This window comes from Excalfactoria chinensis, chromosome 4 (assembly GCF_039878825.1).
Source record: "Excalfactoria chinensis isolate bCotChi1 chromosome 4, bCotChi1.hap2, whole genome shotgun sequence".
Classification (NCBI taxonomy): domain Eukaryota; kingdom Metazoa; phylum Chordata; class Aves; order Galliformes; family Phasianidae; genus Excalfactoria; species Excalfactoria chinensis.
The window spans coordinates 20,544,642-20,571,260 of NC_092828.1; the positions used below are offsets into that span (position 1 = coordinate 20,544,642).

At 41.4% G+C, this 26,619-nt stretch overlaps 2 protein-coding genes and 1 long non-coding RNA gene across 11 annotated transcripts in view; 2 read left to right on the plus strand and 1 right to left on the minus strand.

Moving 5' to 3' along the window:
* Positions 1 to 1,388: 1,388 nt before the first annotated feature.
* PGM2 (phosphoglucomutase 2) lies at positions 1,389 to 21,208 on the plus strand. Of its 2 annotated transcripts, none has more exons than XM_072334790.1 (14): positions 1,389 to 1,695; positions 4,531 to 4,698; positions 5,558 to 5,664; positions 5,968 to 6,052; positions 7,710 to 7,793; positions 9,319 to 9,512; positions 10,393 to 10,582; positions 11,257 to 11,354; positions 13,045 to 13,225; positions 13,326 to 13,419; positions 14,613 to 14,742; positions 17,196 to 17,385; positions 17,624 to 17,691; positions 18,033 to 18,151. In XM_072334790.1, exons 1-13 carry the CDS (start codon positions 1,624 to 1,626, stop codon positions 17,645 to 17,647), a joined length of 1,617 nt encoding a protein of 538 aa, XP_072190891.1. In that variant the 5' UTR covers positions 1,389 to 1,623; the 3' UTR covers positions 17,648 to 17,691; positions 18,033 to 18,151. The 2 variants fall into 2 exon arrangements, with proteins under 2 accessions (XP_072190891.1, XP_072190890.1); XM_072334789.1 differs by lacking the exon at positions 17,624 to 17,691 and adding an exon at positions 18,936 to 21,208 and having other exon boundaries at positions 1,391 to 1,695; positions 18,033 to 18,166.
* LOC140251251 (uncharacterized) lies at positions 4,709 to 25,030 on the minus strand. Of its 2 annotated transcripts, none has more exons than XR_011903391.1 (3): positions 24,897 to 25,030; positions 10,415 to 10,559; positions 4,709 to 5,593 (listed from the first exon to the last, which is right to left on the minus strand). It is a non-coding gene; the product is annotated as an uncharacterized lncRNA (long non-coding RNA). The 2 variants fall into 2 exon arrangements; XR_011903390.1 differs by lacking the exon at positions 4,709 to 5,593 and adding an exon at positions 9,751 to 10,214.
* Positions 24,689 to 26,619, plus strand: part of TBC1D1 (TBC1 domain family member 1) — a 93,413-nt gene continuing 91,482 nt past the window's right edge. For 5 of the 7 annotated variants that reach the window (XM_072334778.1, XM_072334783.1, XM_072334784.1 and 2 more), the window contains exon 1: positions 24,926 to 25,299. The gene's annotated coding sequence lies outside the window, so the exon portion shown is untranslated. Of the gene's footprint in view, positions 24,777 to 24,925; positions 25,300 to 26,619 lie in introns of those variants that run through there. The other 2 variants (XM_072334781.1, XM_072334780.1) reach the window with 2 other exon arrangements.

Here is a 26,619-nt window from a genome sequence, read left to right on the forward strand (position 1 = left end):
AGGGCTGTATGTGTGCTTTTCTAATTGTGTGGTGTCTGCTGTGGTCTGCCAGTCAATCTGTACCACAAAAACAAAATGCCCCCCTCTCCCACCTCTCACTGGTATTCCAAGCTGTTGTATGAAGTGAAAGCTAATACAATGGCTTGGCGTTTTTTGACTGCACAAAGCAGGAAAAGTTTTATACGCTTTAAGAAGCTACCGCTAAGTTGGACTTATAACAGCCACGTTATACAACCATACAACAGCTCACATAGCACAGAAGCACAGCCCAGCTGAGCATGGCAGAGACCTGTGTGTCCCTCTGGCCCAGCTGCAGCTCCAGCAGCAACACCAGAGCAGGTGCCCAGGCCCATGGCCAGGTGGCTTCTGAAGACCTCCAAGAAGGAGACCCCACAAGCAGGCTGTGCCAGTGCTGTCACCCACACAGTAAAGCAGTGAAGTCCCTCACTGAAATTCTAGTATTCATTTGAATTTAGTTGGAAGTCCTTACAGAGAAGATGCAAGAAGGATTAACTACAGTGATAACTGTGAGATGATCTGATATTTTGAAATGATTTGGACAGTATTAATTGTGTGAAGATTGTGTTAATCACGAGAGAAAACCCATCAGCAGTTGACTGTTCTTCCTTTTTTTCACGTCTTTTAATCCCATTGGACAGCGAAGTTTCTGGAGTGAGGCACTATGGGTTGGGTTTTTCTGACCATAGAGCAGTCCCAGAAGGTACTGGATGGGGCCTTTCATGCGGATATTCAGTAAGTGATGCTATGTGATGAATCCTAATGGCTCTTTTCCTCCGCTGTGCTGTCTGAAAGAAAATGTATTTGAGGCACTCCAGAGAAAAAGACCCTCTGAGGACCTGCTGATCTGTTCCCACTCCTCCCGCTGGTCGGACTGCTGGAGAGCTTTGCAAAGTTAAGGACTCAGTGACTGTATCAATCTTCACTTACACCAAGAGCATTTTATCTGTTATTTGCTCTGATCAGCGGTGCAGAAGGACATCCATTAACACCGCTGTGCACAATGTGTGGAACCACTCCTGTCCGTACGCACTCAGGGGAACAGTTCTGGATGTTGACAGGTTCCCAAACATCTCCGCAGCCCATTATTTCTGTGAAGCTTTATGCAGACGGTGCTCATTATTCTAATTGCTCGCACATACCATTAATATGTGATTCACAGTCCACACGATAACAGAACTAGTACGTGTCACTTGGTAACGACGTGCAACTCAGACCTGGTGGGGTGTAATTAACAAAGATCTGGGCTGAAACAAAAACACTGTTTAATAGGAACAACATTCGCAATACTGAAGGAGCTCTTCGCACGAAGCGGGTCCCCAGCCCAGCTCAGGGGGAACAGAGCGACGAACATCTGACGGCACCGCTGCCCCAAGTCCCGAGGTAGGCGGGCCGGGTCCGGCCACGGGAGGGCAGTAGCCAACAGCCGCCGCCTCCGGAGCCGCCCCTCGGCGCGCTGCCGGCCGGGGTTGGGAAAGCGGCGCGGCCCGGCCCTGACCTCGGCCCGGCAGCGGGCGGGGTGGAGGCGGTGCGGCCCGGCCCCGGACGCGCTGCGGAAGAGGAAAGCGGCGGGGCGGCGGTTGCGGCTGGGGCTGGGAGAGCGGCATGGCAGCGCGGGGCTCTGCGGGGGACGCGGCGCTGAGGCGCGAGGCCGAGCAGTGGCTGCAGTGGGACAAGGTGAGGGACGGCGGGTGTCCGGATGGCTTTCTTTGTGCGCTGCCTTTCCCTCTTGTTGCTGACCGCTCCTGCTGCGGAGGAGCTGCCGGACGCGCGGCGGGTCTCTGCGTGTTTTGGTTGCTGAAGCACCGTTTCCAGCCATCCGTGTGGTCCGCTGGCGTGCGGGCTGCTGGACCCTCGGTGCGCCCTGCTTTCTGGGGTCTTTTTCTGCCCTTCCCCGCTATTGCGGTAGAGCGCATCGTGTCTGTTCCTGCGGAGATGTTCAGACACCTGAGCACGTCTCACTGCTGCCTTCTGCTTTGATCCCGACCGTGTCGCACGTAGACGGAAAACCGTCTATGTTTATTTCCACATTCCACATGTCTAAACAGACCTGCGTGGCCGTGCTCTGGAAACGCTGACGCAGCTGCCCATCACTGCGTTTCCCGCACGGACCGGGCCTGGATGTGCTGTGGGCGGTTGGCACTTGGTGTCCCTACACACGCCATTCGCTCACTTGGAGCACGCCGTCTCCGAGGTGCTGCCGGTGGCTGCCCTTTGCCGCACAGTATGTGGGTAGGGGTTGTTAGGTAGGTGGCCTCCTGCTTACTTCAAGACCGTTCACAAACACACATATATATATGCAAGGTTATCTTCTCAGATTTCAGCAAGCTTTTATGTAAGTTTTTCTCAGTTTAATGGATTTTTGAGAGAACTGTCTGGTTTTAAAGGGTCCCTGATATTAATAACTTTTCATACTAACATTAATTTTATTCCAGTCTTCTAATCGCTTCATTTTAATTGGTGATTCCAATTAGTTCATGAAATCCATTGAGGTCTAATCCAACATCCCCTGAAGTATCTGTACCTTTTTGGAAGGTGTGCTCTTGGTCAGTAATTGCATCTTATGACTGCAGTGCTACTTGACCAGTATGCAATACCTTGGTGCTGATTGCTCAAAAGCAGTGAGGTGCCATTGCTGCGGTTCTGTCATTTTATTTGTCAGGGAGAAACTCCTACATTGTTTGCATTGAGCAACAGCTTTAATCCAACATAACCCTTGTCCATTTACGCTATTTATTTATTTATTTTTAAGAGAGCCCTTCACGGCAAGGATAGCTTTTTAATTTGATGGGGGAAGTTAATATTTAATGATGACAAGCAGCATGTTTCTTGCAAAACAGTAGTTTGCAGGAGCAAACCCTTATGTATGGAAATGGTCCTGCTGACTTTGCCGAAAGGTTTCATCTAAGTAACGATTACTGTATATATTACGGGCTATTTCATTGCCGTATGAGTTACTTAAGTATCTCATTGTTTATTTTTTCTTATTATCGTGTATAAAGTCATGGATAGAAGGTAGCTTCTGCTTTAATCAAAATGAAACTTGTTAACTCAGTACCTGTCCCGATACTTTAAAACATCGGAAGGACTTTTGCACAGATGGAACATCTCTGGGGCCTTCAGTCAGGGTGGGTTCAGCTAAAATACTTTTGTGTGACAAGGTAACATTTGAGCAAGTTGCACTGATGGTTATTCCTTGTATCGTAACACCTGCTGGTGTAATCAGAGAGATCGATAATTCTTACACTCTTGTCCTGTTCCTGCAAGGAAGCTTAAGTTGCCAGCATTCCTGGACTGGTAAATTATTAATTCTTAAACTGGAGGTCGATAATTCAGGGATACTTAATTGCTCAGTGGGAAAAAAGCAATTCTTTTTTCCTCAATACATGGTTTGTATATGGTTTTCCTGCAGTATATGGTTTGCTGATTATCAGCAAAGGCTCGTTAGCTTTTATTTCGACTGTCACGTCTGCCCTTCAGCAGCAGGTGTATAGATCAGTAATTAGGGCAGGATGCATCCACAAATGATGAACATATTGTAATGTTTAAGAAAACCACAGTTGGCTTGCTTGGTAATCCAAACTGGTAGCAGTTTGCGCAGAGTCCTCACCTCTTTTTATAAGCACATGACTGCTTTGTGCATGTTCTGCAGCTGCAGGGGAAAAAAAAGGAGAGAGAGACAGATATATTTTTTTTGCCCAGGATGATCTGCTAGACCTCCCTTTGATCTCAGCATATTTAGCTTATCCAAGAAGCAATCAAGTCCTTGACTTCCTCGAGGTCAGTTGGTTGACCAGAAATCAAAGCTTATGTTCATTTGGAAATAATAATCTTTGTACTCCAGCGTGAAGTGCACGTAATGGTGCTGTGAGTAACCCGAGGAGCACGTTATGCTGCTTTGCATAACGCTGTTGCTTGGTGGCTGGAGAGTGCCATCTGTCCTCCTGGCTCATCAGCGTTCAGGGAATCGAACTGAAGTTAAGCCTGACAAATCCCACATTATTGAGATGTTGGGGCATACGAGACTTCACTAATTCCAAAAATGAAGAGTCGATAGGGGTTGTGTCATGCAAGCGATACACCAATAAGAGGAGGAAGACTTAGAAAAGAAACTTCTCATCATTCATAGCAAGTGCGATGGGACCTTTCTCTCACTGCACTGTGATAGCTGAGCTGTAATCTGAGTGTGGCACTTCATGGATTTTCACAAGCACCACTCTCTGATACATTTTGTGCAAACTGTTTATCCCCTGCCCAGTCCATTTGGTTTTGTTGCTGCCTCTCTTGTACTGATTTTAAGTTCAGAAGATGTAGCCAAAGTTCTGGGGTTCCCGATGTGGTGCATCATGTTGTAATACCAAATGTATTAACCAGCAGAGAACGTGGGGAAGAATGTCAGTTCTATTAAGAAGCTTAAATGTATTTGAACAAACAAACCAAAGCAAACACCACCAACAAAAGACACGCGGCCCCACAAAACACTTACAGAATGTCTGAATTTTATACCTACAGAATCCCAAAACTTCTGCAATAGTGAAGGAAGTAGTTGCTGAAGGAAATGTGGGAGAACTACAGAAATACTTTGGCTCACGAATGGAATTTGGCACAGCTGGGCTCAGGGCCGCCATGGGAGCAGGAATTTCTCACATGAATGACTTGACTATTATCCAGACAACTCAGGTATTGTATTCATCGTATTATCTCATTCAGCTGGTTGGATCCAGGAATGGAAGGGCCTCCCTTATGACAAGCAAATGCGCATTCTAGGGAATTACATGGCTTTTACAAATTGAAACAGAAAGAAGAGAGCTGGCCAGCATTTGGCTTAACTTATATACATGTACAGGTACTAAAGTCAGTCTACATGGAGGGAGCTTAAAAAATAAAGTCCTTAAAATTACTGTAGCTTGGACTGCTGGTGAATCATTGTATCACGTACTAAACAAGCATCCAATCATTACTAAGGGTGAGATTCAATTCTATCTTAGTTTCAGCTGGGCTGCATTTTTCTTCAGAGTGTCTGGTGTGATGCTGTGTTTTGGCTCTAGGAGAAGAACCATGTTGGTAACACACTGATATTTATGGTTCCTGCTAAGCTATGGTAAGCTGCTAAGCTTCCTGCTATGGTTCCTGTTATTATTATGCTAAGATATTTTGTACAGAGTGAACGACTGAGTGGTGCTGAGCTACCACAGGCAGGGTTGAACCACAACTGAAATGCTGGCCAGTTGTTCACTTATGTGATACCTTAAAGAATAAATGATTTCTGAATCTGCAGATCAGACTAACCATATTAACTGGTTCTTTCTGGAGCTGGTTCTGATTTTTAGAAATGCACTTAAATGCTGTCAAATTCAATTATATTGGTTTGAAGGTTTTTGTCATTCTATGGTGTTTCTTGATCCTAGATGAACTGAGTCCCCGTCCAGTTCAGTGAGATGTGTGCAGTGAGATGTCAACATCTCAGGAGTCATCTTAATCCAATGATAAATGAAATACTGAGATTATACTAATGAAGTGAATTTGTTATTGTCTTCAGGGATTTTGCAGATACCTTGAGAAGAATTTCAGTGACCTGAAAAAGAGAGGAGTTGTGATCGGGTTTGATGCTCGTGCCCACCTTTCAAGCGGAGGTAGTAGCAAAAGGTACTTTTCAGGTAGTATTTTGTAGATGTCTTACATGATGCTTCACAGTCTCATAACAGCTTCAACAGCATTTTCTCTTTCTCTAGAAAGAATTTGAGGGGTTTATGGTATTTTTATTTTCTTAATACCAAGGAAGTTTTTATAGTTGTGTTTTGTCTATAAGGAAGGAACACATTTAAGTTGTGTATCATGATTTCCTTTATTTATTTCATTAATTGGAGTGATGGGAGGAAAATCTTTGAAATTCGAGGAAACGGATGAGAGAATGAATATATTTCCTAGGCTTCTTTTCTTGTTATTCAGGTTTGCAAGACTTGCTGCTAATACATTCATCAGTCAGGGAGTTCCAGTCTATCTCTTCTCTGACATAACACCAACACCTTTTGTGGTATGTTTATTATATCTTTTTATATACACGCTAATTCTGTGAGATATCAAGAATAAATACTTATATTAAGGGAAAGTAGACAAGACATTTTGAACATTTTAAGTTCTGACTGCTTAGACTGCTTGCTTTCTGCTTACTTAGACAGGTTTGATTTACAACATCCATAGCAGTAGAAGGAAGAAGCTGAGTACAATATCTGTGACAGTGGGCTGTATTTGTACTCATTCATGCTTTCAGGCACATTTCTTGAAGAAGTTATTTCATAATCTCTCACTTAACAGAGTGATAGAATATCCTGAATTAGAAGGGACCCACAGGGATGGCAGAATATCTGAGATGGAAGGGACCCATAAGGATATGGAGGGGTGGAGACTTCGTATATAACATGCTTGTACTGATACCAGGTTTGGTAGAGTTAGGGCCACATTCTTCACAAGACAACTTAAAGCAGTGTTGCATAAGCTATAGCTGATTGTATTTCCTGTTTAATAGCCGGGATTGAACTTGAACTGGACTTCTAGTCATGAACGATGCTTTATTTTCAGTTCACTCTATCTGCTTGGATTAGTTTATAATAGCTCTCTGCCAAACAATTTTCTTCTATGCTATAATCATAGAATCACCAAAGTTGGAAAAGACCTACAAGATCATCTGGTTCAACCATCCACCCATCACCAACAGTTCTCACTTAACCATGTCCCTCAACACAACATCCAAACATTCCTTGAACACCTCCAGGGTCGGTGACTCCACCACCTCCCTGGGCAGCCCATTCCACTGCCTGAGCACCATTTTTCTTAACGTCCTCCCCTGGTGCAATCTGAGGCCATTCCCTACAGTCCTATCACTAGTTACAGAAGCGTCCGACCCCCAGCTTACAACAACCTCCCTTCAGGTAGTTATAAAGAGCAATAAAGTCCCTCCTGAGCCTCCTCTTCTCCAGACTGAACAGTCCCTCAGTAGCTCCTCATAAGGCCTGTGCTCCAGACCCCTCACCAGTTAGTTGCCCTGTTTTTCTCATAGCAAGGGGCCCAAAAATGAACACAGTGCTTGAGGTATGGCCTCACCAGTGCTGAATACAGAGGTTCAATTACTTCCCTGCATCTGGTAGCAGTACTTTTTCTGATAGAAACCATGATGTTGTTGGCCTTCTTGGCCACCTGGGCACACTACTGGATCATGTTCAGCTGAGTACTGACCAGGCCCCCAGGTTTATTTCCTGCTCCAAGAACTGCCCTCACAGGACAGTGTGGATGAGAATGCTGCAGTTTTAGTTCTGGTTACCCTACACAGACTTCTGTCATTACCCCAACACTTTACACTCTTGAAGATCTGAAGCGTTTCACATCATTCTGCAGGGCACAACAGATGCATTCAGCTTCCTTCTGTAAAAATGTTACTCCAGTGAGCCACAAAGTATCTGAAACAGCACTGCATACACCTGGCGTGTTTATGGTAAATGGGGAGTAATGGCAAGAGCTAAGGTTGTACCTCGTGGATCCTGGTGGAGTGAGTGTAGTTCCATTAGGGATTCAGTCTGTAGGAATCATATCCCGACCTTTTTATTTGGCAGTATGGAAGTATTCTCATTTATATACCATAAAATCTTCTGTAATGTTTTTCATATTCCAGTTCAGTTAATCTTTTCTTGTTACAGCCATATACGGTAACTCATCTGAAGCTTTGTGCTGGAATTATGGTTACAGCTTCCCATAATCCAAAGCAAGATAATGGTTACAAGGTATTCCTAAATGATCTATTATTTTTATTATTATTATTATTATTTTTTCATTTTCGGTGTTTTTTAATTTATTTATTTATTTATTTATTTATTTATTTTCCATGTAGAGCTTTTAATACAACTGCATGCAGTTCCTATTGTATTACTGACCAAATGAATAGGTAATTTGATTCTTGAGATCTAGATCTAAACATGCATATCTAGAGCTAGTAACATGGTATAGTAATAACATAATAAACTCAGCTCTGTAAAGCAGAAAGTCCTTTTGGTTTTGTATGTGGAAATTGCCAATTCAGTTCCATGCTGATTTGAATTCATATGGTAGACTTGAATTTATGCCTCTTGTAGAATTCTGGAACTTTTGGAATGCTTTAAAATATTTAATAAGCTTAATGAGTTGCTTGTAAAAAACACTTGGATTAAATTCCATTAATTTCACATGGTATAGTTTTTCTTTTGCTAAATGATACAGTTATCAGCATGCCTTTTTTTGTGTGTGTTTCAAGAAACAAATGACAGATGGCTGAGCGGCCTGTCTGCCAATGGCATACCTGGACTAATCATATACAGACTGTTTCCAGAATACAAAAACAAAGGTTAGGAGGTCTTTCCTTGTCTTTTATAGTAGAAAAGCGAGGTATTAGACAAGATGACTTCTCACTGTCTGTTCCTTCAGAACTTCTTGTCTGAACTTGAGAAGTTCTTGTTTGAACTGTTTTTTGTTTGTTTGTTTTTTAATGAATTGATCTTGATAGCTTTTTCACACCAGTTTGGATGTTTCACCAATTACTTCCTTAATGAACTTCATTTCTGCTGCTGTTTTTGCTATTTGATCCACATCTGTACACGACCCAGGTGCTGTTAGGTATATTTCCTTAAAGCTGTAGCTTGTAAAACATCAGTAGGAGGAAGAGTGCAAACAGCTGTCTAAATTAAAACACAGTTCTGTTTATAGATAAGCATCAAACCTGCTCTTGGATGTATAAGCAATTTTTAAAAAATAAAGGTCTGCAGGTAAGGAGCATCTTGAAACTTACATGAATTTGTGCTTGCTGCTGTGGCAACACTGCAGCTGTAGACAGCTGCAACGTTTTTGTGCCTTTTTCCTTAGTTCTTTTTTTGTAGTAAAAGTGTTTTGTTTTTATTTTGACACTTTTTTCCTCTAAAGCATCGTTTCTTATTTAATGATTATCTAAACACTAAGAGGAAGTGTCTCAGGGAATTTATCAGTTCCAAAGCGAGCAGACAGGTTGATATTTGCATCTTCTCAGTAAGTGAGCTCAGCCTTATTTTGTGTTTCATTATGAATTTCAGTGTGCTCTGATAAAACCTAATAGCTTTTTTGTAGAACAAAAGTGGGATTTCAGAGGAAACACTGAGAATAAGAACAGAGAATTACTCTGGTTATACTTCAGTAGAGTTTACCGTAATATTCTATCAAATATATCTTAGCCAACAAAAAAAAGGCAAAGCTATTCTAACGTACTAATGACAAAAATGAGCTCTTACCCTTATTATCATTTAGGTTTACTGGGAAAATGGTGCTCAGATAATTTCCCCTCATGACAAAGGAATTTCTCAAGCTATTGAGGAGAATAAGGAGCCATGGCCTCAGGCTTGGGATGATAAACAAATTGACAGCAGTGCGCTACTCCATGACCCGTATGCCACTATCAATAAGGAGTATTTCAAAGACATACAGAAACAGTGCTTTCATAGGTAAGTAATGTGAGCTCTGTTAAGAATATGGGATTTTTCATGGCAGTTTAAATTGATCTAAAGGCAGCTTTGATTCTGCTGTATTTTTCATCCCTGTATTTGCATCCTTGTGGTATTTTCTGGTAATACTGGCAGCTGTGTCATTACTTAGTAAGTCAGTTCATAAACTTAGCCTGGTGAGAATCTAAACCAGTAAGGTAAGTTTCTCATTATATTATCTTCCTGTAATAGTATGATCGTGCATCAGGCAAATGGGGCTACTGTGTGCAGCTCGGGGAAAGCTAAGGGTTGATACTGACTGTGTAATTTAATGTTCTGGGGTTATGGCCTTAACGTGAACCAGACTGTTCTGATAGAAAGAGGTCATGCTCTGTCATTCTAGTCTTGCATATGTTTCTGGTGGCCTTGGTAGCCTTGCACATATGTATTGCTGTCATTTGCTTGGTATAATCTTTACTCAGTAAAATTAAGTGGATGTTTTGTTTTGTAAATTAAATGAGCAGCAACCTGTTAGATTTGCCTGTTTACATCACAGTCTTAACTACCCATGATCAGATGGTTTACATTCCGGAGTTGGGGATGAGGGATCAGTTAACTGTATTTATTTTCTACTCACCTCCTTTGGGGGGTATAGAGTGTATTACTCTCTTTCCAGTAATTTGCATGTACCAGAACAGTGGATACCTACAGTGACTTGCAGATCTGAAAAGTAAGATTAAACCATTCTAGAAGCTGACATCTTCAAAATCTGACCTCCTTTAGTTTATCATGTTGACAGTGCTGTAGAATACTGAGTCACATTGGGTTCTGAACACAGTGAATTTTCATGCAGAATGTTCTGCCGTACTCAGGTTTTTATTATTAATCTCTTTTCTTTCAGGAATATAAACAAGGAAACAAACCTGAAATTTGTTCATACTTCTGTGCATGGTGTAGGTCATAAATTTGTGCAGCTGGCCTTCAAGGCATTTGATCTTAGACCACCTTTTGCTGTTCCGGAGCAGAAGGATCCTGATCCAGAATTTCCCACGGTGAAGTATCCAAATCCTGAAGAAGGCAAAGGCGTTCTGGTAAATATGTATAATTAATATTTCCTAATATTCTAAATACAGTGTTTATATGTATTTCTTACTAGTTGCAATGTCTCAGTGTTTATTTCTGGTCTATTTTTACATTTATCAAAGAATTTCCTGGTATCGTTTCATTAAAATTCATAAGTCGCTACAAGGCAGGCAGGTAATAATTATCTGTAACTTTAAATTGTACTTTATTCTGGTAACAGAATGCGCAGCATCTGCACATGGAGCAAAGTGATAGAATTCCTTTGTAAAATAAATGAATAAATAAAAAATAGAGATCTTCATAGTCAATTCTGCAAAGTTTTTACAGCTTACGTCTGAAAGACAAAGGCTGAAGTTATTAACAAACTATGATTGGATCGGGGCAATCCTGACAATAAAGAGACTAGATTTTCTGATATGAGTATGATCATGTTTTTAGTAAAGATCCTACTGGCTGTAACAACAACAGCAGAATGATACAGGTGAAGTTAAATATCCTGCCTGTGCTCTGCTGTTGCCAGGCTTATATCCTGTAAAATGGTTAAATATTGTTTGAGACTCACCATGACGTTGAGTGTTTGAGATGAAATAAACTGGGAAAGTTATTTCAAGTCTGTAAAGGATGTGAAAATATTTGGGAGTATTATTAATGCTTTCCTGATGTTGCTTACCACTGTTTTCAGACCTTGTCTTTTGCTTTGGCTGAAAAAGATGGGGCAAAAATCATTTTAGCAAATGATCCTGATGCTGATCGACTTGCAGTGGCAGAGAAACAAGAAAGGTATGGCAACAAATAAATACAGCCATTTCTACTTTGGACTTAAACGTTAGACTAATTGGAGGGATTTTGACTATCTGTGTTGCAGAGGAAGGTAGGATAGTCACATTTGTCCTTTCTAGACTAAAACTGTATAGAAACGTGAGGGGACTCTATGTGGAAGACCACAGTGGTAAATTAAATAGCAATTAAAATTAGACTCCACAAGAAAGCCTGTATAGTTATTAGACATTTGCACTTGAGGTATGCACAGAAATATGTGAACTGTTATGATTGTTTCACCTCTTTAAAGCTAGGTTTTCAGATAGATATTTTTCAGAAGACTGGTGAACATTCTTTCATACTTTGTTTACTGAGAAACAACTTGAATATTCTGCACAACTTCTGTAGTTACCAGGTTATCTCAGGAATAAAGAAGAGTCGGTTTGTTTGTTGGTACTGGCCTTTCTGTTCGTTGGGTTTTGTTTTTGTTTTTTTAACCCTTTGCCTTCACAGCATGATCAAAGCAGTCTTCCCTGTCTCTTTAAGTAGAATGAGCTAACTGACACTCTCCATTCTATCACTGGAAATGTTAGCTGGAATATCCTGGAGTTTGGCACATGCCAGCCTTAGCTGGCAACTGAGCAGTGAGGAAAATTCATAAAAAGCTTTAGTTTGTACTAGTTATGATGAGTTAAAACAAGAATGCAAAATCGCCTGTGCTTTTTTGTCTTAAAACTTATGGCTACCGGACACTCGGAAAGGGTGTTACTTTATTGTGTGTATCACTACTGAGAGTATGGTGCTCTCATTCTGCTGCTGCTTTGCTAGTTGTTTAGCCACTCTTAATAGTTACCTAAATTGTGATCCTGCTTTATTTCTAAATTCCACTGTAGCTTTTCATCCACTAATCAAATACTAATATAAGCCTCTATGGTATCTGTACTTCTTTGACAGAAACCCCTGCTAGAACACATTCTTATGCTAAATTGTTGCTGTGTATTGCTTAATGCCTGCTGGCATCAGTAAGTGCAGGAGAGTGCGTCTGCTTTGCTTTCACAACAGGTATTTTTTACTGTAGGTCTAGATTTTTGTCAGTCTGACAGTGTCTTTCTTCCCTTTCATGACTGGGATTTTGTGGGCAGTTTTGACATCTGTTTTTTCCTTTTTGTTCAATTTTTTGTGTTAGAACAATGGATCAATTTATGTATATGGATATATATATATATATATAAGGTTTGGGTTTGTTTTTCAATGACAGATTGATGTATTTGTCATTAAATAAAAGCATTTGTCACCAAGTCAACCAAAAATACCGACCGCATGAAAAGTGTATTTTCATGTCTGTGTATGTCTTTAATCATTGGTTTTTATAATTTGTACCTGCTGGGTTGCGGTGTTTTGGTTTTTTTGCTTGTTGTGTTTTTGTTAGTTTTTTAATTTAAAATATACCCAAAATGTCACTTTTTTTTTTGTATTTGGTTAAACTCATTAGCTGGTGCATATGGTGGAGAAGGACAATAACCATTCCAGGACTCTTTGGGGAATATTCTTTTTTTTTCTTAATGAACATGAGGTATCTTGTTGCTGTTACTCGGAATTCAGGTGTGATAGTAGTTTTACTTGCTAGTATTCATGTATGTAGGAACCAGTAGAATTTTTTCCACTACTGTCCTTTAAATTCTCTATTTTTTTTCCCTCTCTCTCTCCCCAGTGGTGAATGGAAGGTGTTTTCTGGAAATGAGCTGGGAGCTCTGTTAGGTTGGTGGATCTTCACTTGCTGGAAAAGTCAAAACAGGGATGCTTGTTCCATTAAAGACATCTACATGTTATCAAGCACAGTTTCTTCCAAAATCCTGAGAGCAATTGCACTAAAGGAAGGTTTTCACTTTGAGGTAAGTTGTTAGAAGGCTACTGGATATGCTTTTATTTGCTTTCCTACTCCTTGCTTTTATTTTTAATGTCTGTGGGGTTTTGTTGACATTGCTTTTGTAGGAGACGCTGACAGGTTTTAAGTGGATGGGTAACCGTGCCAAGCAGCTCATGGATCAAGGAAAAGCTGTTCTTTTTGCATTTGAAGAGGCCATTGGTAAGAAAGTATACTATGTTCTGGTATCCTTTAAAATAGCGAAAGTGCTTTACTCTCAAAAAATGGCAATCTAGTGTTGACCCTAATGGAAGTTATTAATATCATCCACTCGGCTGATTGGTATTGCTAGTATAGAATCCTAATCTCTGCTTAGCACCAACTATGGTGATGTTGGACCAGGTCTATAGAAGTCTTTAGTAGCACCCTTCTCTACAAGTTTTTGAAAAAGAGACACATTTTTTAGGCTTAAAATGGGGTATTTGTATCTGACATCTTTAAGCTAAGTTTAACCACGAGCAAAATGAAGTAAAACCTCCCTCAAATAATATTTGTCAACTGCAAAGGTGTGTGTAAGCTGAAAGTGCATGAGACAAAAACTGTAAAGCTGTCATACAGTTTCTTGAGTATCTCAGTATCTGAAAACAGTGAAAATGTGACTATGTAATGGATAATTCTCAGTGTTCCTATATACTGCTGTGAATGGGTAATCACATTTCAGAGTCTCACACTTGCACTGTTCTAGTAGTGTGACATTTCTTTTTTTATAACAGTTCCAAAGATATTCAGGAGCACATAGCACTAATATAATGCAAATCAGTGCTGAGAACTCATTTAACTTACTTACTTGTATTGGTTATTAATATACAGATGGTAACAAATGTACAGAAAGTATAAGTAAAGGAAAACTCACCAGTGGTGGTGCCTTGGCTGAAGAAGCTGGGGCAGTCCTCACTGGAGAGCAATCTCCAAGAGATACTGCTTCAGTGGGAGTCAGCCCTTAAATGAGGTCTCAGAGGGGATGGAGTCGAGCTCCACCCCTTCCGGGAGCACAGCTACATCACTCTCACCTGTGCTCCCACAGCTGACCCCATACTTGCCTCAGCTGATTAATCAGAGGTTCAGGCTGTGATTACCAATCTCCCATACACTTACTGAAATTGATTTTGATTAGAAGAGAAACAATTTTTCAAATCCTAGTCTATGCTGAATAAATAGTATAGAATTAAGCCAAAAATACATACTAAGGCAATATTCATTTCCCCTTAAACAACCTGTCTTACCCTCCATCCCACTCCCATTCCTATGTCCCCAGTACTATCTACTAGTCTTATTAAAAAAGAATGAAAAGAAAAAAAAAGAAAAAAAATCCATCAAATATGTAAATAATAAATATGATTTTTTTCTTTGTTTAGGGTATATGTGCTGCCCTGCTGTTCTGGACAAAGATGGTGTCAGTGCTGCCGTTATAACTGCAGAGATGGCTAGCTTTTTGGCATCCAGGAATTTGTCATTGTCTCAGCAGCTGAAGGCTGTCTATGATGAGTGAGTTTGATTATAATTGTCTCATTGTCAAATTTTCTCCATTCCACATATGTTGCTTGATAGCAATCTGTGTATACAAAGAAACAACCACAAAGGTATGGTAACAGTGATCTAGCGAGCTCTCCTATGTCAGGAGTTATATACACAACTTGGTTTTGTGTAGTTTTAAAGTACTGATTACCTTCCTAACTCTTACTCTATTAAAGAGATGCTTGTAACATTTTCTGTTTTTTCTGATGGGTTTCTCCCATTTGAGAAGTCTGGCCCTTGAGCACTGCTCTCTCTTGCACAAAAGACCGGACTTTGTTTTGTTTTGTTTTTCCCGGCAGTATTGGTGCACTGTGGAGCTCATAGTGCTTCTTGCTGCTTAAACACACCAGATGAACAAAAACATTAATGGCAGAATGTGTCTAAGTAGCTCTGGCATATTTATGCTATTGAAGAGTGAGCAAGTCACTATCTGGCTTATTTCTGTCCTGCTCTCAGTACTACTTGTGATTAAATTAATTCTAGTGGCACTGTAGTTAGAATTTTTACTATATTATTCTGTCTTTCCTTTCTTGATTGATAGTGTATGTTCTTTCTGCTCCTGAATACCCAGATTTGAGCTGATTCAGCTGATGTGCTATGACTGGCTCTACTTGTTATATCCAACTGGATATTCCTCTGAAAGCTTTGAATACGAGGCACTCCTTTTTCTTTTTCCTTTAACACATTCAAAGACCTGCAGAAATCAACAGCTGAAATGGCTGTTGTTTTCCTTGGGGCAGGGTGATGCATTCCTCATGTGCTTTCTAGGTTGGTTGTTAAAGAGGGAGCAACACAGGCTGGTGGATACTCTCCACCTCTTCGTTTCCAGCGGTGTCCCTAACAAAGCTGTGGTGTATCTTGCAGAAAGATTCATGGAAAACTCTAGCCTTTGTGCTTCTTGTTTCACCAGTCCTCAGAGCACTAAGCATACTTGTTTCATCAGAAAACATTGCAAAAACTGTGGAATTAATCAGCTCTAGTATGTAGCAGAAGTTTAAAAACAGTATGAAACAGTAAAACAAAGCCATACGGAGAAAATCATGTTTAGGACTGCAAATATGGTATCTGACTTGGAAATTCTCTTTGCAGCTTGTAGTTGGATGTGTATATTCAGAGAACTGTCCTCCTGGCATGTGCTTATTTAAGTACTTATTCAGTAAACATCTGATTCAGGTTGCCTTCAGAATCAGAATGTTTAACCAAGTGGAACTTAGCAGTACCACCTGTCTACTATGTAAATAGCTGCTGAGAAGGTCAGACTTATTTAGCATGAAAGCATCCTGTAGATGCACTTCAGAGGAAGACTGTTCATGTCACTTGCACATGGTCACCATTTGTGGAAAACCTGCAGATATACAGGAAAGAAAACAACTCTGTCTTATTAAGAGACACTTGATAACTGGAATGGCAGGGCTTTTCTTGATTTGCATTGAGGTTATTGACGTTTGTTTATTGTTTGTGGCTAGTATGGTGTTCCATTTTTTTCTTTTCCCTTCTTTTCTGGTCAGGGTTATCAGGTGAACTGCTTGTAGAGTAGAAGAAACTCTACTTAGTATTTTGGAGGTATAGTAAAGAGGGTCTGTTATCACTACTACCCCATCTCAAAGCTGAAGTAGATGAGGAAAAGGAGGTTCATCATTTGTTTCAAATATAAGGTAGGCTTTTTTAATTCCCTTGCTGGATTCTCAAGACTGATTTAGCAGCTACTGACCTTCAAGATGTTCATTTAGGTATAAATATGTTGCTGTTTCAGAAGCCTTCCAGATTTCTAGCATGAGCATAACAGTGCTAGTGAAAGCTTCTGTCCTTCAGGCTTCCCCTCGCACCAAAGATTCTCATCAACTGTTAATCTTTAGGAAGAGTCACTGAAAGAATGAGTCCAGGTTTGTATGCTTTCCAACAACATGCTGCGCTGAAAATTCAGTGCTAGCAGGCAAGTTGTTTTTGATGCAGATTCGGCATCATGCTATTTGGTAGCAAATAGGTAATGTAAGGAGATGACAATGTAAAGAGATTATAGACAGAAAGTGTAGTTTAATAGAAACACTTCAATGGGAAAGCAGCTTCTGAAATCTGTCTGGACATTCTCTTACTCAGAAGAGGTCAGCTGGTGTCCACTCAAGGTTATATATTTGGACCTCTTTTGTTCTCTTCCTGTGTATTTAGATCTCCTCATGGCATCATTTTTGCTTCTGGTTTAGAAGCGAAGTTTCTCACTTTCAGTTATTAAGGAAATTTGTATCCCTCTTCAAGTATGTAAGATGGAGCAGTTGAACTGTCGACACATTTAAAAAATTGTAACAGGGTGACCTTATGCTACAATTCACCATAGATTCTTGCTTTATAGAGTGTTGTGTTACGTATGTGGTGTACGGCTAGTAAGACTGTTGCTTCTTCAAGTGATTGGTATCACGTCTTCACAGATATGGCTTCCATATTACCAAAGCTTCGTATTTCATCTGCCATGATCCTAAAGTGATTCAGCAGCTTTTTGACAACCTCAGGAATTATGATGGAAAAGACACGTATCCAAAATCTTGCGGTAGATTTAAAGTTTCTGGAATAAGGGATTTAACTACTGGGTATGACAGCAGCCAGCCTGATCAAAAAGCAGTAAGTGGACTTTTACCATACAGAGTCATGTGTAAATATGTACATATACGGATATTCTACAGAGAGATACCCTAAAACATACATTCAAACTTGACCATAAATTGAATTGGATTTGTGGTGATTGTTTTGTTTTGATGGGGAATAAATCAAGGTTAATTTTTTTCCTTTTCTTTTCTTCTGTCTCTTTCCCTGTCTCCCTCCCTCTCTCTTTCCCCCCCCCTCCCCTCCCATCCCCAAGGTGGCAGTCTATACAGGGAGGTAGAAGGGTCTTGCTGTAGTGCTGCAGCAATCCTGCATTAACTTGTTGTAAGTGTAAGCTAAGTGGTTCATGTTTATTTTTGTCCTGGGGGAAGCCTGTCATAGAACAATTTCTGTTTACAGCTGAAATGTTGACTAGATTTGAAATGAGCTACCTAATGGTACTATTTAACGGCAGTTTTACTACCAGATTGAGGGTAAGGTTGTGATTTGCCTGCTGTAGTCACAAGACTACACAAGTCACAATGATGAAGGAAACAGAACACAGATTGCTTTGATGTGATGCATCAGTTACATTATATGACCTCACACCATGCGTTTTGCCTTGAATTCATTATAGTCCCTTTGTAAATGTTATATATATATATATATATTCTTACTATTTTCAGATACTTCCTACGAGTAAAAGTAGTCAAATGATTACATTCACTTTTGCTAATGGAGGAGTGGCCACAATGCGAACCAGCGGAACAGAACCAAAAATCAAATACTATTCGGAACTTTGTGCACCTCCTGGAAACAGGTATTGTAACCTACAGGGGTAAATAATAGGGGCTGATTGGCTTCTCTGTATTGTTTTAGTGGGGAAACGGCTCTTCATGATTGAATCATTTTCCTACAGTCACTTTTATTATTCTGGAAATATGCATAAAGCTTCAATCCTGAAAAATGTGTTGAATAATTCTTTTGCCACTGAAGTTTCTTTAAACTTGGTTTTATGTTCAGTAAAAATAAGATCAAGAAAAGCATTCAGTTTCAAATGAGAGTGGATATGCTCCCTCTTTTTTAACATATATCTTGTTGCTTTAGGCTTGTACTACTACACTGTATCTATAGCTGCATATTTTAAACCAGTTTATTTAGTAATTATATCCTTGAGTAGTTCCTTGGGAAGTCATGTAGACTGAAAGATAAGCAACTGCTACTCTAATGATAATAATGCTTTCTTACCAATGAAAATTCACCTGAAAATACTATTAAGTACACAAGTTGGAGTTACTAAATGCATATGATTTGTAATGCAGTAGAAGATACACTAAACTCAAATTGGCTGTTGTTCTATTTTAGATTATGTTGTAGATTTATGGCTTTTTTTTGTAGTCTTAAGTACCTTTCACACATCAGTTGGAAGTGAACATCAATGCTTACTATAGGGGGCTATAAGAACTCAAGTACATATACTTTTATCATTGATAAAAAACTTGTCTAAAACAATAGCTTGGACTGAAAATGTGCTTTTTAGCCACTCCACTTTGACAGGTTTTCTATTCTATGTGGATTTTGTTTCATAGTGACACTGAGCAGCTGAAGAAAGAACTGGATGAACTGGTCAATGCTCTTGAAAAACACTTCTTTCAACCAGAGAAAAACAATCTTCAACGAAAGACTGAGTAAAATAGCACAATTACTACCTTCATTGTATTTGGTATTTTCACAGCATTAAAAATGCATTATTTAACAAGTAAGGATTTTTAGGACCAAACATCTGAGAACTCAGACTAAAAAAGACTTCTGCTTTTATTAAGATTCATTCTACACACTGTTGAAATTAGCATCTTGTTTTGAAAGGGAAGCATGTCTACCCTTGAAGGACCAAAAAAATCAGAGTCAGCTTATACACCAAAAGTTGTCTGCAAATGTATTTCATTCAAAACTTGTTTAATTAAATACTCTAAGTAATATCCTGATTTCTGAAATGCAGCCTGTTTGGGGGAAACCTATCTTTTGTCTGTGGGTAATCTGATAATATGAAACTCTATCTAGGTTTAGATTTACAAAGCAAGTGCTGCTGTTAATAAAAGCTAAAAGCCTGTAGTGAAACTGACAAACTTAGGGGCGTTTCAGAAAGTAGTGGTCTTTTGGCAGGGGACTGTGGCCCAAATAAAGAAAGAAGTCACAGTACATTTTATGGAGGGTCTCTGCTGTGGGATTGGACTACATAGCAAACTCCAAGCTGGAGATGCTAAGCATGCCAAACTCTTATTCCTTAGAAGTGTGAAACATGCCTTTCAGTACCGTGAACGTGTTGGGACAGAGTACATCTACATACGCCTTTCTGTCGCCTTGTTGATCTGAGCATGATTAGGTCAGTACCTACCCCAGATCTGGATCCTGTCACGCCATATGCTACAAGATTTTGCTGCATAACTCTGCATGTTGAATTTAGAGCAGAAATTTCCATTTCATTGTGTGCTGTCATCTGTACTTGCAGAGCCTGAGAGGGTTACGTAGTGGTTACCAATTGACTTTGCTATACATTATTTATTTATTTTTGTTCTGCAGTGAGTATCAGTGTGTAGCTCCAGCAGCCCAGGTATGTCTTGGGAAAAGGAACCTCCACACCATAACTCCTTCTGTTATACCATGATGGTGCTTAGTTGCTAGGTCAAGCATAGATTAAATTTAGCAAATCATTCATCAGAATTCCATCTAATACTGGGTTACCTTGTTAGTTAAGATGCTAAGGAAAAAATATTTGATACCTGCTTTGATCTGACAAACTTTAGAGTTCTAATTGGATGATACAAGGAAAGGATTAAGCCCTGCATTCTTTGGCTGATGCTTCAGTTTTTCTTGGCTAAACAGTGAAGGCCAGTATCTGCACTGTTCATACTGAGGTCTCTCTGTATGGTACAGAAAATTAATGTTTTGTTTAAAGTGATAAGATTATTAAGGAAAGGGCTTGACCTGTTTATCAAAACCTAGTGCTAGGGAAGTGGAAGGACAGATATTGGGATGACACTCGAATTTTGCTCTTGGTAGGATTTAACATGTGGCACGTGACTTAACCATAGGCTGTCTTGCAAAACACAGTTTCTTGCATGGTACTTTACCCTGAGCTTCATTAAAAACAAATGGCTGTGCACAGGCTGGTTAGGTGATGTTGGTCAGTGCTTCTAAGAGCAACTTGGTTGGGGAATGCAGACACAGCATGATTGCTGTGAGCTGAGGCTGAGAGATGCTATGGAGATCCATATGGCCTGGTGTGTTGTTCAGCTTTCTGTGATATGCTGGGCTTCTCCTGGGCTGGTGCTGTTACCTGTGGATGATCTGCATGGCCAGATTCTAGCTGCAGGCATTAATTACTTCTGTCCTGCTGGGAATCGTTACATCAGAGAACATCAGAGCAGAGGCACTGATGTTTTATCCAGAAATGGCAATTGTCAGGACAAGAATAAAGAAAACTTGGAGCCTGGACTGAACCCAAGAGGCAGGGAATTCCTGGCTACTACCAGAGAGATGCATCCCTACGTTGAGGAAATATGCAGAATGAGCCTAGTGTTTATAACAGGCTAACATTTGTAATTCCAACACAAGTCAACAGCAGTTGTAAACATTTGATCCAAGAGGAAATTGTGATTGTGAGGCTGGGAAGAAAATGCCTTGAAACTAAGGAGTACAATACTTTAACCTCTGCCATAAAAGTAAAAGCCTAACAATGCTGTTAGAGTGATGAATTTCACTTTAACATTATTAGTTTGTCACTACTTAACACTATCCTTGAATTTAGTTTCATTATTCTTTCAATATGAAGCTTGGCCAGAAGGAAATATATTGATTTCATCCTCCGTACAGGCTCTGAACTTTGTCCATGGCAGATTGTGAAGCATACAAGTATTGTACTTGAATTGCAAAAAACCAAACCAAAACAAAAAATTATCTAGGGACAACTGGAATTATCTATTAAAACATTTAACATATAAGCAATTTCTACTAGTATGCTTAAATCTGTAACTAATTCACTTAGAGAATTTCTACAAATGAAGCTTTCTGCTTGCAACTGCTTTTCAAAGTTGTAGTGGTTGTGTTTATTATTTTGACACTCCAACAATAAGCAAACCTTATGTCCTAAAGTAACGGTCACTGTGAGCAGCGACATGAGATGGGCAGCACCACTCGTTCCTAAGATATATACATCAAGTTTTTATAAAAGGTGACTTTTATATTGGTGACTTTTAAGATTTCACAGCTGAAGGCACCCAGCTGCCACATTTAGGTAAAATATAAACATAATCATAAGTAAAACATATCAACAAAACTGTTCTCTGCCCATAAGTACAAAATTAATAGGAGGTAATCTTCATTAAGCTAAGTAGTCACTTTCTTTCATACTATTTCTTTGTACAATGTAAGCACACAAATGCATTGGGGGTAGTATTTCTGTTCAACTTCCAAGCAGAAGCCAACATTTCTCTTTTGTACACTGATTGGTGGGTGACTGAAATCAGGTCATTGCACTGTCAGAACGCTGTATAATGGGATGAGCCTATTAAAACATCCAATCATGACCTAATGCCCACCTAAATAAAAAGTAACATAAATGATGGCATAGCAACAGCAGCTTCTGCACAAAAGGAGAAGCTTCAGATACTCACACAACCCCTGGTAACTCATTTTCAGATGTATTTATGGGAAGGAAGGGGGGGAGGGTTAATCATGAAATCTGAAAGCACGAAAGTACAAAGGCAGCAGGCAGGGTCTGTAATAGGAGCTCAACTCTTTCAGACTTTTTACCCATGGTCAGTGATAACAGAAAGTCTCTTGTCTGTGAAGATAATCACCAACTACTGTTGCTGTCAAACATTCTTACAGAGTAGGAAACAGGTGAACAGCTATTATAACAGTAGCACTCAAATTTGGTTTGTGGAATATCTGGGACCATATATGAATACCATCTGGGGATATGGTGTCACTGGATAAGAATGTAGTACTTACCAGAGCTCATTTAAGTCAGGACTACAGAACATTCAGCATCCTGCCCTTAACAAGGTACTAAACAGATCTGCATGACCCAAGCACAAATAAAGACTTAAGACTGTTTTGTATAATAGCGCTAGAAATTAATTCTCATTATTTTCAAAGTAGAACGTGGGTACCCACATTTGATGATGCAGATTTTTACTTCTCAGCTGTTGCCCAGCGATGGAGGAACTTCAGCTCTGAAAGTATCTGGGTGGAACTTTGCAACTTCCTGTTTGCATGTCGATGTGCTTCAAAGGGTGCAGCCACAGCAGCCCAGAGTTCAGCTCCTGTCTGTGGCCATATGCATTCAGCCTAAATTTCATTTACTGTCTTCGTCCTGCTCTACAGTCCTACCTCAACTCAGATCAAATGACTTGCTTGTCTCCTCATTAGACCACAAGGAACACTTTGATATCTCACAGCCTGCCTTGTACAGGCCTCATGCTGGGTGGGTGGGGTTTTGTTTTTTTTGTCTGTTTTGCTTTATTATTATCTGAAGTGCGGCTGCACAAAGAAATAATGGTGAAATTGGTAATTCCACAGGTCATGTTTGCAATACATGGGAAGCCCTGGTTAATTTTTCTTGCCAGTCTGAAGAAGCACATGACAGTAGTAGGTTTTAATAACTAGGCTACTGTAAAGAAAACGATGAAGGATAAAGAATGAGAGATGTTCTTTCAAAGAACTGAACAGGATTAGGAAGGCTGGTGTTCAGGGCTCACACCTGAATACACACATTCTGCTTCTATACATTATGCGTGTTCCTGTACATTACATGTTTATTTCTCATGAAGTGGAACATACAACCTCCTTCTTGTTTTTGTCTTGTTTCCACAAATGAAATTTCTTTCCTGTACAAGGAGCCATTTCAACAGGAAATGGAGAGAAGGAATGCTGTCCAGCATATACTTGATGCTCATTAGAAAAGTGTCATGGAAGGTAGGTAGGTCAAGCATTCTCATAGCAAGCAGCAAGCCAAGAGATCTTCCTGCACCCTGGATAAATGTGGCACATAAGTGGTACACATCTTAGAAGATGTGTAAGACAGTGATCTGTTTGTTGCTCCTCAAACACAGCATGTAAGTACTTATCTTCAGGAGTGTGGCTGTTGGATTGTGAGGATGGTGGACCATATCCTGCAGCCCTGAGACAGCTGTAGCTCTTATCTGAAGCATTTTACTTTACTTTTTATTTTACTATAAAACACAGTATGACAACCTGACAATAACTCTACAAGGCAAAGAATTAAAATATATGAGCTGGAGAGAATAGGAAAAATAAAAGAGGAACTCACAGATGATCTCAATCCCAGTCTTTCTTTCCCAGCTATCAAGGAAGAAGAGAGGATTTGTATTTGTGGTGGTCTTGTTCAGGGATTTTCCAAGCAGCAGAAGGAACCTTGTAGGTTCTATATCTGTTTAATTGTCTCCTTCCGGAAGGCAAAAGCTTTAAAAAAAAGTCTTCCTAAAATCACTGTTTGGTAATTCAGAATGGATGAGCCTTGGCCAAAGCGCTGCAGCTGTCAGATTGAGGACAGAAGTTTGCAGCCTTCCATAACTGAAAGCAAAAATCCTCAGGCTGTTTGGCTTAAAAACAAGTAAAAGGACAGACTTGTTTCAGATCTGAGGTTGGCAGCTGGTAGCTGGAGTGAGGGCACTCTTAGCTGTGATAGCTTAAAGGAACCTGCTTTAGCAGGGAATGGGACTTGACCCCCAGCAGTCCTTTGCCACCCCTGTGATTCTGTTAAATCTGTAGGATGGCCAGGTTTTGCAGAGAGGGCTTTCATTTCCCCAAGGAGTGCCCGGGGTGTCACTGCAAACATAAGGCCTGTTCTCATTTCTGCAGAAGCAGTAAGCTATGAACCAAGGGCTGACTGGGAACAGCGCTCTGAGCACACTGCTGCTTTCATACTTTCACTCGCAGGTCATCAATCCTATAAAAGTACACACAGCAAGCACAAGTCATGTAGATGCAACCGCCGTGCACTCTGCGAGTACGGGATGTGCTACACGTACTGAACCACGACTTGTTTTCCACAATCCGGGAAAACACTGTGCTTCAATTTGACAGCCCACTTAATTATTTTCCTCAGAGCACGGCGCGTCCAGCAGCTCAGCAAATTTTCTTGAGAACGTTAGATTCGACTTACTTAGATGTAAGTAATCAGTAGTCTCACTCACTGCCAAGAAGCTTTGAAATTAATTGAGCACAAGAGTGGTTTGTGGGACTGGAAAAGAGGCCCTGACCATCTGGGAAGAGCGCTGTAATTAAGTCTCCGGCTCCGCTCGCTGCGGCAGAAGAGGGACCGGCCGGGGCCAGCCGGGACCAGCCCTCCACGAAGTGTGACAGGCCGGCCGGCCTCGCAGCGGAGCACTGCGGGAGCGGACGAGGTGAGGCGGCAGAGGCTGCCCAGGCCTGCCGTGCTGCGGGAGAGGGCCGGGCACAGCTTGTTGAGGAAATACCCCTTTAAAAATAACTCCGGTGCTAACTTCTGTGAACTCCGCACCCACCTGCACTTGTCACGGAGACGCGTTTTCTGTGCTGTGATACACAGGCGGAGAAGCGCCTCAGAGATGCTCCCGCAGAGCTGCCCGGCGCCGCGGGTGCCCTCCTGTCACGTCAGCCGGTCCGGGCCGCGCCGCAGTTCTCTCCGCGGGGGCCGGTCCGAGGCCGAGCCGGGCTCCCGTCGCTCTCCGCCCCCGCCGCCTGTTGCTATTTTTACCGCCGAGCCCGCTGCGGAAGGAGGCGGCGAGCGGCAGCCGCGGGGCGCGAGGTACGGCCTGGCCCGGCGCAGGTACGGGCTGACGATCTCTTCCCGCGCCCGTTAGCGGCTCCCAGCCCCTCCCCTCCTCCGTCCCCTCGGCGGGAGCGGGCGGGCGACGCTGACCGGCGGGAACTGCGAGCGCGGCGCCGGTAAGGGCGGCTCCGAGGCGGTTAAGGGGCCCGCTGCGGGACGGGACGGGGGCGGCTGAGGAGCAGCGTTAGGCCGGGCTGGGCCGCCGCTAGCGAGGGAGGAGGAAGAGCGGCTCTCAGCTCTGAGGAAGTGGCGGAGTTGAGGCGGTCGTGCATCCCGCCCGGGCTGTGTGCCGCGCTCCGGGCTGAATTCGCGTTGCCCGTCCCGCGCCGCGCAGCTCAGCTTTCTCTCTGCAGGGGAACGGGAGTTTCACTTCAACATCCCCCGCATCCACACGCTGCTTTAAATTCGCGTTTTCCATTAACGAGGGAATGAGCTCGTGAAAAGCGTGCTCAGGAGAGGACTGAGAGGCGGTTATTTATAGTGCGGTGTGAGGGGTCAGCAGCACTGCGGGACCTGGCGGGGCTGAGCTGAGCTGAGCCCGGGGCTGGAGTGCGGCAGCCCGGGTTCCGCGCCGAGACGTGCACCTTTCGGCCGCTGGATGGGTCGGGTCGTACCTTCACCGCTCGCAAGCGGTGAGGAGGAAATCCTCACTGCTTGGTATACAGCAATGCTGAAAGTCATAGGTAGTACTTGAAAGTAGAGATGGCTGCAGGTGAGAGAAGTGTCAGGTTGGAAGGAATGCGAGACAGAAAGAGTGAGACGAGTTGGCACTCTTCTCGCTTTGTAATTTGTTTAACTGACAAGTTGGATGCAGGTGCCACATGAAGGGAAGGAACAGAAAGCTCTTGTCTGCCTTTGATACTTAATTTCAGGCTTGCATGCTTATAATCAGGAGTGTTTTCACTTTTTGCTTGACTCTTTCCTCATTATTTATCTATTTAGGTATGTACATGTACTTTACGTATAGGCACATATCTTGGGTGCAGTGTTTACCACAAAACCAATTGATTTTCTGAGCATATATGGTAAAACGTTACTCATGGCCATAAACAAAGCTGCTACAGAAATTGAAAAGACTCCTTTAGAAGTCAGAAATTAATGCATGTTTATGTGGAAAAAAGAATGGAAACTACCAGTAATTTCTGAGGCAGTTTGTATGTAGTGTTGCCCACTGCACATAGTTCTATAAGGAAGCAGCATGTAGGAAGAGGCTATCAGATAAAATAACCTTGTGAAAGAAGATTCTTTATGATTCCAAGTGCCAGTTTGGTTTAAATGAGAGCTGTTTGAAAATGGAGAGCAACTTGTGGTACGCAATCCGGCCTGTTTCCTTCAGTGAAGTAAGGCTGCTCAGAAGTGTTGTCTGAAGCTGGAAAACGATGAGGCCTGAGGCTTGCTGCCCCACAGTGTGATTTAAGGGATGCTGTACTGTAACA

What these genes read in the sequence shown, in the direction of transcription:
- PGM2 (XM_072334789.1), top strand. Translation starts at nt 1,624, where the DNA reads ATGGCAGCGCGGGGCTCTGCGGGGGACGCGGCGCTGAGGCGCGAGGCC. An exon ending in AAGAAGGCAAAGGCGTTCTG is followed by an intron (nt 10,583 to 11,256) that starts GTAAATATGTAT and finishes CACTGTTTTCAG; the next exon opens with ACCTTGTCTTTTGCTTTGGC. An exon ending in AGGAAGGTTTTCACTTTGAG is followed by an intron (nt 13,226 to 13,325) that starts GTAAGTTGTTAG and finishes TTGCTTTTGTAG; the next exon opens with GAGACGCTGACAGGTTTTAA.